Source organism: Octodon degus, unplaced genomic scaffold, assembly GCF_000260255.1.
Source record: "Octodon degus isolate 3935 unplaced genomic scaffold, OctDeg1.0 scaffold00047, whole genome shotgun sequence".
NCBI lineage: Eukaryota > Metazoa > Chordata > Mammalia > Rodentia > Octodontidae > Octodon > Octodon degus.
In genome coordinates, this window is record NW_004524623.1 from 9,104,986 (window position 1) to 9,119,349 (window position 14,364).

General features: G+C 42.1%; 1 protein-coding gene across 1 annotated transcript in view; it reads left to right on the forward strand.

The window, feature by feature from the left end:
- The window catches only part of Tph2 (tryptophan hydroxylase 2), a 114,914-nt gene that overhangs the window by 23,948 nt on the left and 76,602 nt on the right, over positions 1-14,364 (forward strand). The window contains exon 4 of the mRNA XM_004632173.2: positions 13,103-13,299. Within this exon, the coding sequence (XP_004632230.1) occupies positions 13,103-13,299 (197 nt within the window). The remainder of the gene's footprint in view (positions 1-13,102; positions 13,300-14,364) is intronic.

The following is a 14,364-nucleotide window of genomic DNA, read 5'->3' on the forward strand; positions in this document are numbered from 1 at the left end:
AGAGAGACAGACAGAGACAGACAGACAGAGAGACAGAGAGAGAGACAGAGACAGAGAGAGAGACAGAGAGAAACAGAGAGACAGAGACAGAGTCAGACAGAGAGACAGAGAGACAAAGAGAGACAGAGAGACAGACAGAGACAGACAGAGAGAGAGACAGAGAGAGAGACAGAGAGAGACAGAGAGAAACAGAGAGAAAGAATAAATTTTCTTTGCCAATATGGAGAGGTGTTGATTATAACCTCTTCTTAGCAAAGCAAAGAGGGACTTTTTTTTTTTTTTGCCATTATGTAATGTCAAAGCCCTCTGGGACTAAGATTTAGTAATATTCCATGCATCTTTAAGATATTTGAAGAGACACAACTATAGGATGGATGTTGAAGGGAATGAGCAGACTGGGCTTTCAAGCACCACCCCCTCACTTTTCAGGAGATCCTCAAGCTTTCCTCTCACACAGGTGACTCAGCAGAGGTCAGCTGTCTTCTCATGGTCTTCTGCCATGAGAAGAAGATCGGAGACAAAGCAACATTAGGCTCTCCAGATCTCATGCAGAGCTAGTTTGCAGACCTGCCTTTTAACTCTCAGTGTTCAGTACTGTGCATATTAAGGCTTCTCTCACATACATGGAGCTGGGCCATGTAGCTTTCTGTTTGAGCTAGGAGATTACTGAGGCTGAGTCTCTCCTACGAGGCACTTGCAATTATTGCGACTTGCAGAAAAATAACTGGGGTGGCTCCACCTCTCCACCTTTCCAGAAATTTCAGTTGACCTTAGCATTTCTCATTTCATGCGAGAAGAGGCATGATTTATGGATCCTGCTTGGCTTCAGAATGTAGTTTAAAGGAATACATTACAAACAGGAGTTGTACCACATTAGCTATTTCTAGATAGGCGAATCCTAATTGGAAACACGGTCAATAGAAAATGGGGGAAGAATGGACAGGGAGGTTAGGCTTTCTCAACAGGGAAAAACTCAACTGTGGGTTACAAGCTTTTATCTTTAGGTCGTCTCATCAGTTTCACGGGCAGATGGTCACCTTCATGAACTGTGAACTTATGCTATGATGTGAGAGAAGGCTTTCATTTTTTTCCTTTCTTTGCATTTTTAAGAAGAGATACCTTAGAAGGCAAATGTTTTCTCCCGACTGAGCTAATTTTATCCCATTCCATTATCTTCCGTTGATTTGCTTTCCCAGGTTTTGAATGAAACTGAAATATATGTGGCTGTTTGGGTATTTTGTGACTCCTGCATAAACACTAGTTGTTGATGCTTTAATTTCTCTGAAATGGAGCGGTAAATTGAAAAGTAGAGCAAAACCAAATATTTGCAGTACTGGGGTCATTTCCCAGATGTCTAGAAACATTTTTGAGGATGTTCACATTAGGGATTTTAAGAATGTCTGTCTCATGGAGCCTAAATATCTTTCTCTGCTCCCGGTCACACCTTTTCTTGTTTTTTCCTCAAAAATCTGTGTAGCAACTTTCACTTGACATTAAGTTATATCACACACAAGTTGACAAGAAGAGCAACTGAATTAAATGAGTTGGATTTTAAAGTTATTCTGATCTGTACAGAATTCTCAGCACATTTAACATGTACAAATGCACAGTTCTTATAGGTATTTAAAAGACTTCCTCTTGGTGGGAGAATCATTTTTATGCCAAATGTTTCCCTCTACCTGAAGTTCAGCTCAATGGCTAAAAGGAAGGGAGTCTGAGATTTGCAAAGAGAGACAAAGGAAAAATTGATTTGGAAAAGGTTTCTCCTTTTCATTTTGGGGGCTTGGTGGGTTTTTAGGTGTGCATGAATGCCTCAGTAGGGCGTTGTCTGATTATAACATGGCTCCTGCAGCTGTGGAGAACATTAGCACAGTATGACCTGTATCACTCATTGACAGGGACAGCAGTTGTACCGAATTCTGAGATGTTTCATGGAGAAAGAAGTGTGGGTATTTTCACTTGAAAATAATTTCCAGGAACAGGGAGGATTCAAATTACTTCCACAAGTTCTGCCCGAGAGGTGAATGGATTTATGTGGAACAGTGCTGCTTTGTCTTCTCCAGACCCCATTCCCAAGCCTGCAGGGAAGTGATGGAATTTTATTCATTTTGGTACAGCTGGAGGGTGGGAATCAACCCCAGGAGTGTCTATTCGGTGCAAGGCACTGACCCAAGTGCCTTTCAGACAGCATCTTACTCTGTCCTGATAGTGTCAGGAAGTAGTCTTAGTTCTCTTAGTTTCAAATGAGGAAATAGAGGCCAAACTGCCACGCTAGGTCCACACTGCATACTCAGTACCTTGTCATGAAGTGTGTCTAGTAAGAGAGGAGTCTTGAGAGTGAGGCTACCTCGAGGCTACCTAGATCTAAGTCATGACACGCCTCCTCTTAGCTGTTTCACCTTGGACAGATTACAGCATTTGTTAGCCTGTTTTCTTTACTATAAAATGGGAATGCTAACAGTTCCTTAGTCATCCTATAAGATCAGATGGTCCATGTAATGAGCTAGAATATTAATATTTCAGCCAAGGTGACCAGAAGGACTGAATGCTGTTGCTAACATTCTGTAGGATTACCTGTGCTCCTTCTTGTACCCCTGGAGAATGTTGGGGCCAGGAGTAAGAAGCCTCATTACCTGTTGGCCAAGGCACAAGATGTATCAGACTGACTTTGGGGCTTCTAGAGACCCTAGGTCTGGGTCTTTTCATCCAACTGGACTGAAATTGTTGGCTGCCATTGGTGAGCTGGGAATTTTAGCTTTTTCTTAGATTGGGTTCTTGAGTCCAGTCTCCTTGTGCATGGTGAGCATGTACCTCCTGACAGATGTTAAATCTGTTGTTGCTGCTGTTGATATATAACTTCATGGTAGTCCCTGCAGATGAAAATCACCCATCTGTTCTGTGGGGAGGGCTTTCTGCGCTGTGAGGAAATGGTGGGAAGGCCTGCCCTGTGGTGCACAGGACAAATACAAACCATTTCCAGGAGTTAAATCTTCACTCTCCCCGAGGCTCCGTAGGTGCAACAGTTTATTTTCATTATGTCTCTTGTAAAGGCAGCACCAATATTAACAATGTGAGCAAAACAAACTAACATTTTTGTTTGCTATCATCTGAAAGTTCCTTAGGGCCCATAGTCTCATTTACGAAAACTGATATATGCAAAACTCATTTGCAAAAGCAAATAAAATATGTGATCGCAAATGCTCCTTACCTGACTGGCCTGGGGGAGCAGCTGAGGATGCTTTTGTGCCTTTATTCTTATCCTGACATGTTTTTGCAGTCGTGGGTTTCCCCACTTTCGGACCAGATGAGCCCTATCAAGCCATGGTATGTGGGACCACTTGGAGTTTTTGGAATTGTAGTATTACTCAAAGGGAAGGGCTAAGTTTCTGCACTGATTCGTGTCTTTCTGAAAAATATCCTTAAGTTGTTGTGCCCTATGGCTTTAAAATATTTTTGAAAGTTCATTGACTAGGATGCGTAGGCCATGAAAGATCTCTATATTTAATGAAGTTTAGACTTTTATGTCCTTTTGGGTTTATATGTGCTGCTTTCTTTCTTTCTTTCTTTTTTTTTTTTTTTTTTTGTTTATTTATTTATTTGTGTGTGTGTGTGTATGGCCAGCTCAGCCCACCAAGGGGCCGGCTGGCTGGCATGTGGTGCTGGGGGATTGAACCGCGGTCCCTGTGCTTTGCTAAGCTTGTTCTAAGTAGGTGCTTTAGACCACTGAGCCATCTCACCAGCCCCAATGCGCTGCTTTCTTTCTTCGTGAAAATTTTGGTTAGAGGTCTGACTGGATGACAATGTCTAGACAGGGGCAAGGAGGTCTGAATTGAGAAAAATTAGAAAAAAAAAAAAGAGAAAGAAAGACATGAAAGTAGCTAGTACATAAGCCAGAACGTATATTAAAATCTAAAAATCTTTAGTTGCTTTTCTATAGTTAAAAATACATGAAGCAAGGATGAATTAAGACAAATACAATGTAGGCTCGTTTGTTGATTTATTTATTCAACAAATATTATTTACTGGATGCCAGTATATCACAGGCTCTACTTTGGATGATGAACAAAAGAGAAATCTTGTCTTCAAGGAGCATATATTCCAAAAAGGTAGCAGATTTTAGTTGAACAAATGTTAATTACGTGTAAAATGCAGTTCCGTGTGATGTTCCCACAGATATTTAGAGAACGCTGATCAAACCTAACTTCTTATCCAGCAGCCCCACTTGATCTCTGATAGTCACTATTCTACATTTAAGTCAAGTTTTTTAAACTTCCACATGTGAGATCAAACATATGGTATTTTTCTCTCTGTCTGGCTTCATTTGAAAATGCACTCCAGTGCCATATAGTTTGCTGCAGAAGACAGGACTTCATTCATTTTATAGGGTCAACTAATGTTCTGTTGTTTAGGTGTGCCACATTTTTATTATCTATTCATTAGTTGAGGGGACCTATACTGATTCTATACCTTAATTACTGTGAATAGAACTCGTGAAACACAGGCATGCTGGTACCTCTTTGATAAAGCAGAGTACTATTGTGAATATTTTCCTTCTTGTTTTTCCCCTCTGGGTATCACTGATAATATTTTATCATAAAGTTATTGAGCAGGCTAGATGGCCTGAATTCTAATGTTCAATTTTTATCAAGTAGAGGAGCTCCCAGATCTTTCTTAAGCATGTTCTTGGAAATCACTTAAAAAATGAAGTTTGCTTTTTGGTTAAACTGTAATAGAATTCATTCATTCCACTCAGGATATTTCTTTTTTGCTGGCAGCTTTTCATCCATTCACAAAGGCATGATCAGTTTTCATGTTGAACACTCCTTGATTCCTCTAGAGATACGTGGAAGCGAGTGATATGATTTCATGAAGCATAATAGTAAATAAGATTAGGGTCACTAGGTGTAAGTGGGAGTCATCAAGCACTGACTGAAAGGTCTGCACATGGGTATGTCTTCAGTTGTAAAAGGCATAATAAATGCTCAGTAACAATGAGCAGTACATTTTGTGAATGATGAATACTTTTCTAGAAAAAATATATTTGATCAAAAGCAAGTTTACTCTTATAATAATAGCAGCATAATGTCATTCTTATTTTTCTATATTCTTGCATGCTTCCTTGGGCAGGAAGAAAAGGAGATAAATTGCAGGTAGCTTCTTAGAATTATGCAGAAACCAGGCTATGCCCACTGAGGAGTGAAGCAAGTGCCTCTCATGAATCAAGAAGGAACAAAGATAGACCCCACCAGCCTTGCTGTTCTTGTAAACTTTCTCCAATGTCTAAAGTCTTGCTAATGAGTTGCAATTGATAGAGTTTATATTTTATTCTCTTTTTCATTTCTGTTCTGCAACCCCAGATGGAAGTGTCAATCAAGAGACACATACTAAGAGGGGGGAAGAGAGAAAAAATGAGGGAAAGATGAGAGAGAAAGTCTATCCTAGCAGATAAACAACTATTGAATCAGTGAGACATCTCTTGCTCCAAGGAATATGTCATCAAAAAATAGTAAATGAGTTCTTCCCTATCTGTTTCATTCAGATTCACCCATTCCCTTAACCAGTTCTCTGCTTACCTTCTGCTCTGATTGGGGCTGGCTTCTGAGAAAATTGATCCGTTCTCCAAGAATATGATCAGTGTCGTATTTCAATGAGGTTTACTGCTGTGATGTAAATACTATCAATTGCAGCCTGTCACATCTTCTTCCACTAAATAAATGAATTGCTTGCCTGTGCTAGAGGTTTTCTAAAGGTAACACAAGCAGAGAAACTGCATCTCATAGTGGAAATCTATCCGCAAGAACTCTGGAAGGCACACAGGATATTCTGCTATGGCAGGGAGAAACACTGAAATGACACCCAGGATTTGGAGACAGATTTATTTATGTTAGTGGGCATTGATTAGGATCATTTTCAGAATACCAGGGCCTGATATCTGGTGGTCTAGGGCTTATATGGGATCAGCAAGCAGGAAGTACAGAAGCAGAATAGCTTGTTAATTGCGGACTGGTTTATACAGTGTGCACCATAGTGACCAGTTATGCATCACAGTGATCAGGTGTTTCAGAGAGACAGAAGAACTTGAACTGGAACAAGAACTATTACCTGAGCAACCAAGAAACTGAAGTATAACACCTATACTATTCAAATGACAGAACTAAACAAAAAAGGGGATACAGATGAATGTCCATTTTGTATCTGTGTATTCAAAATGGTTAGGATGGGGCTGGTGAGATGGCTCAGTGGTCTAAAGCACCTATTTAGAACAAGCTTGGCAAAGCATCAGGGACCACGGTTCAATCCCCCAGCACCACATGCCGGCCAACGCCGCCCCCTGGTGGGCTGAGCTGGGCCCCCCCCCACAAATAAAATTTAAAAAAAAAAAGTCTTTTAAAAAAAAACCAAAATGGTTAGGATAGATATATAGTTATATTCTTTTAATGAATAGAGGGGTTTGTTCTAATAGTGTTTTTTTTTTTTTTTAAATTTATTTAGTGTGTGTGTGTGTGTGTGTGTGTGGCCAGCTCAGTCCACCAGGGGGCGCGGCTGGCTGGCATATGGTGCTGGGGGATCAAACCGCGGTCCCTGCACTTTGCCAAGCTTGTTCCAAGTAGGTGCTTTAGACCACTGAGCCATCTCACCAGCCCCTCTAATAGTGTTTGTAAATCAGATATCATGTCTGCATCTTGTACAGCAAATAACCACTAGGAAGAGAGTATGCAATGTGTTAATTGTTGAAACTGTCATATAGCAATTTGATTTGAAACTGTCTCATTGCTATTTGTCTCTCAAAAAAATTATGAAATAAAAAAGAAACAAGTATACTGGCTGCAGGTGAGGGGCACTTTCGATTACAGAATGACCACAAAAAGGCATTTCACAATTCCCCCCAATTAAAAAGATATAAATATGAATATGACAAGTAGCTTGCTGTTTATTTAACTATTAAAGAAATAGTTAAATTGAATGAAAGCATTTCTGCTTTCATTTTTATGGCTGTTGAAAGACCACTCACAGTTTCAGTCTCTATGGGGTTGATGTCCCGGGATTTCTGTGTCAAAAATATACTTGTTCAACAACATTTGGTCTAACAAACTCAGGATTTACACAGAATAACTCTTCATACCTGTCCCCAGTTGGGTGTATCTGTGCACTTCCTACTCTGTCCTCTCTGTAGGGATAAGGCAGCTTGCTCCAAACTGTTCCCCAGTTTCAAGGAAGAGTGCAATTTCAACATAGAGGGAGTAAGATGCCTCCCACTGCCATCAAAAGGCCCAAAGAAACTACTTAATCATTTCTGAGAAAGTAGGATTTTTTCCTATTGTCAACCTAAATCCCCATGGGCACCATTTGGTCCTTGTCTAGTGCAGTCCTTACTGAACATCGGCTCCTAAGAGGCAGTACATGCAATGGGTGAAATCCATTTCAGGTCACATTTACTCTTATTCTGTGAATTAGAAGTTGTGAGGAATAATTTTGGTGGTTATTGAACATTCCAGAATCCAGGCTAATTCTATAAAGAGGAAGCTTTTTAGATATTCATGATTAGCCTGTTGAGGGGTATCATCTTGTTGCAACTGGATGAACATAGGTGGTTTTATTTTCCCATTCATGGCTTTAGACTGTGTTTTGTTGGATCCTACTTTCCTGTTGGGAAGTAAATTCCTTAGCAACATCTAATTTCCTGTCATTTTTAATTATTAGTATAGTCTCATTTGGATATTTAAGACCTGGTCCTGTTCATTTAAAAAAAGATTAATTTCAAAGTAGATTCAAAATGTTTTTTTTTTCAAGTTTCAATTTTTTTTTTTTTGTGCCGAACCGGGAATTGAACTCAGGCCCTTGTGCTTGCCAGGAAAGCACTTATTCCACTGAGCCATCTCCCCAGCCCCTTGTTTTTTTTTTTTTTTTTACCTTCCCTACATTTATTAGGAGTAGTGAATGTATAATTTTGTTTTGTTTTTGAGGGAAGGTGTGGCCTAGTTCTTAGATGGTTTTTCTTTCTGTCTTTCTCTCTGTCTCTCTCTTTCTCTGTCTCTGTCTCTCTCTTTCTTTTCCTTCCTTCCTTCCTTCCGTCCTTCCTTCCTTCCAGACAAGGTCTCATTGTGCAGTTCAAGCTTGCTTGAACTCACCTTGTAGCCCAGGCTGGCCTCAAACTCATAGTGATCTTCCTGCCTCAGCCTCCTGAGTGCTGGGATTACAAGTGTGCACCACTACTCCTGGAGATTTCTTTCTTTCCCTTTTTTAGGACCTAGATCCTTTGGAGCTTGGGTCTGACCAGAGGCAGAGAAAAGGCTGAGACATATTATGTGATTGCTAGAGATTTGTGGTGGGCAGGTCTCAGGCCAAACCCATCCTGGCTCAGACTCTTCCTGGCAGGGCATTCTCTGCTGAAGGGCTGGATTCTACATAGTGTTATACATTATTATTATTATTATTATTATTATTATTTTGGGTAGGGCCATTCCCTCCACCTCTACCCATGCAGAAATGTGCCCCTCCACCAGGCTGGGCACCCTGGAGCGGGCACCCTCTGGAGTTCTTCATGAGGCATAAAGGAACCATCAGAGTATTCTCTGATCCTGAGAACTGAGCAGAACTGAATAGACTGAGGCTTCCCCATCTTTCTCTGAGGCATGATGCAGTGATTTGGTTCTAGGTTGTCCCCTCAGAAGACTCGTGTGTTTGGATCATGGGGGTTCAGTAGCTAAATATGCTTTTAGGAAGCAGGGCATTGGGGGAACTGGACACAGGGTAACACCTGGAGGGTACATTCTTGTCCCCCAACCCTCCCTTCTCTCTCTGCTTCCTGGCAGCCATGGGTGAACCCCTTTCTTTTCATCATGCCCTTCCACCACCATTTCTCTGCCTAGGAGCAAGAAGACCATGGGCTGAAATCATGAATTAAAATAAAACCTCTCCTCTTCTGAATTGTAGGTGTTGGGTATTTTGCCCCAGTGACCAGAGAGTGACTAGGAAGCTGAGCCTCTCACAATCTCTAGATGTCGTGGGGCAGCGTTCATGTGCACCTTAAATTTCTGAGGACTTATGGCATAGGGGTGCCCGCCTCTCCCCCACAGCGAACAGTACTCCTGGGCTTCTGTGCCTCTTCCCTGCTCTGTTCTAGTGCCTGCACCAGGGAGCCCTGCGGGCCTACTGCACAGTGAGATCCACCTGGAAAGCTGGAAAGCCTTCCGGCCTGCATCAGCCATCCTGAGAAATTATTTAATGGAGCAAGTTGCCCTCCTAGCAAGGAGGCGACAAGAGCTTGCACACTCCCTTGAACCTGCCTGGCCACAACCTTGAGCTCTTATTCCTTATTAGACTGAGGGATGAGTCTGGGGATGGGGTAGGAAGGGGCATGGAGGAGAGTATTGGCGGTGAGCCATTTCTGCTCTCTTATAATGGTCCCTCTGAGGAGATGGCTGCTTTCAGTTGAGGGGAAGGCTTTGTGTAGAATGCGGAGCACTTACATAACTTAGTTTTGGGCTAGAGCCACGCTTTAGGATGCTGATATGCGATGTGTGTTCTGATGCCTTATAACAGGTACCTAGAGGTAGATGCATAACGGCACATAGGGATACGCTGTCGGCTTGTCAAAGGCTGGCACCTTTCTCATATGCAATTCCTAAAAATTGTACTAACTCATAGCAAGTGTGAAAAATTGCGATACAATGTTATTTTTCCCAGGACAGTTTTTATTTTTCCCAATGTCAAATTTCAAAGCATTAAAAATAGTTGGATGGCCCTACATTCCTAGTGCCCCAAAACATACTTATTGGCAATCCAGCCCTGAGCTTCACTGAGAAGTCTGAGAAATTTCTCTTTGTGATCTACAGCTACATGCAAGTACCAGGATGGCGTGTGACTGTAGATGACTTTTCTGCCTTGCGGTCACCCCATGCACTTAGCTAAACCTGAATTTAATTTTGAATATGCAAATAAATTGATGTCTGAAATAAATGTTTGACTTCACTGACCCATACTGGCCAGGGAAGGTTACAGTGTTTTGTGCCAGATGGACTAGGTTTTAAGCCTGGCTTCATGGTGATGATGATTTTTTTGTGTGTTGGGGATTGAACTCAGGGCCTTGTGCTTGCCAGGAGGGCAGTTATGCTGCTGAGCTATCTTCCCAGTTTGCTGACTTCGTAATTTTAGGCAATTTGTTCAATCCCTTTGAGTCTCCATTTCTTTATCCGTGAAATAGGAATAATAACAATATCAATCTCAGGGAATTGTGGGAATCAAATGGGTTAATTCATATGAGAATTGAAGGTTAATTCATGAAAAAGCATCTGACACATGGTAAATTCTTAGATGTTAGCTACTATTACAAACCCACATGCATTATGTAGAAAAAAGGGACTTTCTTATTTTTTCCCCCATATTATAGATGTTTTCTATACAAATGAAATGGATGAAGTGCGTCCTTTACAATGAGTTTGGAGTACTGAAAGAGTTGCTGGGGATGGGGGTCAGAGTGGAGTGAGAAATCTCGTAGTGGCAGAGGTGACTCATTTGGGCTCAGGGTAGCAGAGGGGCCCTGCCCCAGCTTTTCAGCTCCAGTAGCAGGAGGGTGAGCTACCCTGAAGGGCCAGACAATCACAAACAGATGTGGACATCCACTGCCATCTGTATCCCATGATTGTGCCAGGAGAAACTCATTACTGATAAGCAGACCTGTGTAATTCCTCCTTTCTACCCTAATTCACACCGGCTCTTTCTTCTGCACCTGTTGGCTATGTTGAGCTCCCCTGTGAATCGCCGCATGCTTGCAGATTGATATTGAAGGGAAAAGTCTGACATCATGATTTTCTTCAAATGGCTTTTCAATATGTCATTTGTTGTGTCAGCCTCCTTGCTTGCCTCCTTTCTGGTCACGCAGAGGCCTTATTAGTTATATTGACCCAACTAACATGAATGGATCTAGCTGAGTATTCTGGAGTCAAAGGCAGACCATTTATGTATTTCTTTCCTTGTCTTCTTCTTATTGTAATCTTCCCATAGCAAGCTTTCTTTCTGAATTCATCATGGATCTCAAGAATTAGTCTTGATCTTTCCAGCAAATATTTGCCAGGTTGTAATTTCTTATTTGCTATCAACAGTTAAATTTAAACAAGGCTAATCTTGTTTTAATTTAGTTTGTGTAAGTCCAGGTTGATACTTAGGGCAAGCAAATGTTAATTTCCAGTTTTTTCTTCAGTATGCCTTCATTGCCTATATATTTTCCTCCTCCTCCTCTCCTTCTCCTTCATGTGGCCTCACTTTTCTTTAAAGAAAAGAGATTATCTGGGATCAGTAAGAACCACATACGGAGTTAAACTTTAAACAGAAAGTATTGGGACAAAAATCCACTGAAATATATGAGATCCTGTGTTTGGGAGGGCAGTGTGGGGTCTCTTTGATAGCCTACTCCTGTTACCATTGCCTTTTTCCTCTCTACCACTTCAGGGGATTCTCCAAAGATTGCAGCCCCTTGAGTTTGCCCTCCAGCTGCAGTAACCTTGAGTAGAGTTGCTATCTTGCCTACACAGGTAGACAAGTGACTGCCTACTCTGGCCTGCAGTCGGAGACTGCACAGACACCCTGCTTTGCCCTGCATTTGACCTTCCTAAGTTGTGCGTGTGTATTTGCTGATTTCAAGGGCAGAGCTTTTGATGTGTGGCCAGAGTGGATGGTGGGCTGTTGAACGAGAAACTGTTGGCAAGCTCTAATTCACTTGAAGAATAGGTATCTTAATAAGAGGTTGCATTTTGATTCTAGCCCCTCAATCGTTGCTCAAGCACATGTCCATGGTCTCCTTCTCCTACATGTCCCAGGTTGTGTCTGCCACCAGAACTCTTAAGCTTGGCTGCTGGCAGCGGGACAGCATTTCCTCCTCACCTGCTTGTCAGGGAATGTCCAGAACCTCCAGGGCAACAAGTTCCTGTGTCTCCCCCAGGAAGCTCTCTGTGCCCTTTCCAGTCTGCACAACCTTTCAGGAATCAACACCAGTCACCAGCACGCTGATGTGGGCAGATGTAAGCAGGTCGCATTAGAACACATTCCATCTGTTTGCTTATCTATTGCATATGGCTGCTCTGGAAAGATGGGCGGAGTTGTACAGGGACTGTATGAGCTATAGGCCTGAAGAATTTGCTTTCTGGTCCCTTACAGGAAATTTGTAAGCTTTATACCAAAAGGAGAGAGTTTAGTGTGTGTACCTTTGAGCAGGACCTGCAATCAATGTTCCTTATTTTGGGGTTTTTCAAAGCTCATTTTAAATTTGGCATAGATTTTTAGTATTTGTCACAAAATTGCATTTCAAGGTTGAGGGGAGTTTGGGCAGGGGACAAAGAGAACTCATGGAATTCTATTTTTAAGAGGCAGGATCCATTTACTGTTGTTGTCTTGTGATTGTAGAAAAACTCTTCAAGAGGGCCGGGGAAATGGCTCAGTGGAATAAGTGCTTCCCTGGCAAGCACAAGGGGCTGAGTTCAATCCCCGGCTCTGCAAAAAAAAAAAAAAAAAAAAAAAAAAAGAAAAACTCTTAGAGCACAATTCTATTCTTAAACCAGTTCCTGGCTTCCCAGAACTCTATTGTTACCAGCCTCAGTTTAAGAACATAAACCTTACTAAATTTTTATGAGGATGCATAGATGACTTAATTAAAATTGCATGGTGGCTAATACACACAAAATTAGAAGATTAATGTTTACTTCAGAAACAATAAAAAAATAGTACTTAGCAGGTCCTTTTGAACATGGAAGTGTTCCGTGTTATAAGGATCTGGTCAGGCATAGTGATACAGCCGGGCATGGTGGTACATGCCTCTAATCCCAGCATTCAGGAAACTGAGGCAAGAGGATCACTGCAAGTGTGAGACCAGCCAGGGCTACAAAGTGAGCTCAAGGGCAGCCTGAGCTATACAACCAGAACTTGACTCAAAAAGACCAAAAAAAAAAAAAAAAAAAAAAAAAAGTTTTGTTTTCAAATTTTTATGATGATGTCTTGCTAAGTGGTCCAAACTGAGGCTGATTTTTGCCTCTCCTCATTCAGCCTCCCACAGAGCTAGTGTCATAAGTGTATGCTGCCATAGATTAATTTCTCCTTCTCTCCTGCCTAGCGGTCAGCCCATTCCCAGGGTGGAGTACACGGAAGAAGAAACAAAAACTTGGGGCGTTGTATTCCGAGAGCTCTCCAAACTCTACCCCACTCATGCTTGCAGAGAGTATTTGAAAAACTTGCCCCTGCTGATGAAATACTGCGGCTACAGGGAGGACAATGTGCCTCAGCTTGAAGACGTGGCTGTGTTCCTGAAAGGTGAGGCGGCTTCCAGGGCCCTTTCTCCTCACCTGTGTTCCCATTTGTCTTTCAAGGACTCACACAGCAGCAACTGCCCTTTTTCTAAAAAGGAAAAGAAGTAGTTGATTAAACGGAGCATAGAACCAACAGCTCCCCGTGGGCTGCCCAAGGGATGTGGATCGTGTCTGCAGGCCAGAGAAATGGACTGACTGTTGACATGGCCTGGGATGTGCCGAGGCCTCTTACTCTCTGTTTAGACTTGGTGAACACCACAGAACATTTGCGCGTTCTTCCCCAAGCTTTTTCTAACCCAGGAGCTGCTATCTGTTGGGTCACATGGGTAAGAAGTGACTTTGGAGATAGTACTGGATAAAGAAGTGTCATGGATGATATTGACGATTAGGGACTTTGCTCTGGGATCAGTCAGGCAGTCAGTGAACCAAGTAATCAACATTGTTCACTGTAAGTTGTGTGCCAGGGGCTGTGTGTCTTGCTGTTGTCACTGCAGTGAGCAAGATGAGTCCTAGGCGACCACATCCCATTCCCCGCGTGTCATTCTCCTCAGCTAGGGAGACGGAAGGCTCTCTTGAGGCACTGGGGAGGAGCCCAATCCCACTTCCTCACCTGCTCTTCATTCTGGTTGAGTTCTCGGGCCCTCTGCTCCCCTCTGCCTTCTTCCCTCTTTTTTCCAAACTTCTCTTCCTGTTCTGAAATGTATTTCCACACCTAGCTTCCCTGTTTCTATCGGGATACTTCATTCTCTAGACACATTGGTTTGGCCCTAAGGTCTCCTCTGAATTTCTACCAACCTTCTTCCTCCTCACCCCTACTTAGTAGACCTTCATATTAGTGTTTTATTGTTGTGTAAACAAGTTACCAGAAACTTTAGGACTTGACACAAATGATTGCTGAATGGCACTGGGGGTCAGAGTCTAAATCAAGCCATTGGCAGGGTGACATTCCTTTTATTTATTTATTTATTTTTATTTTTTATTTTTCAACAAATAATACACTGCATATATTCTTCTTAGTGGTTAATTGCTGTACAAGATGCGGACTTGTGATCCTATTTACAAACACCAT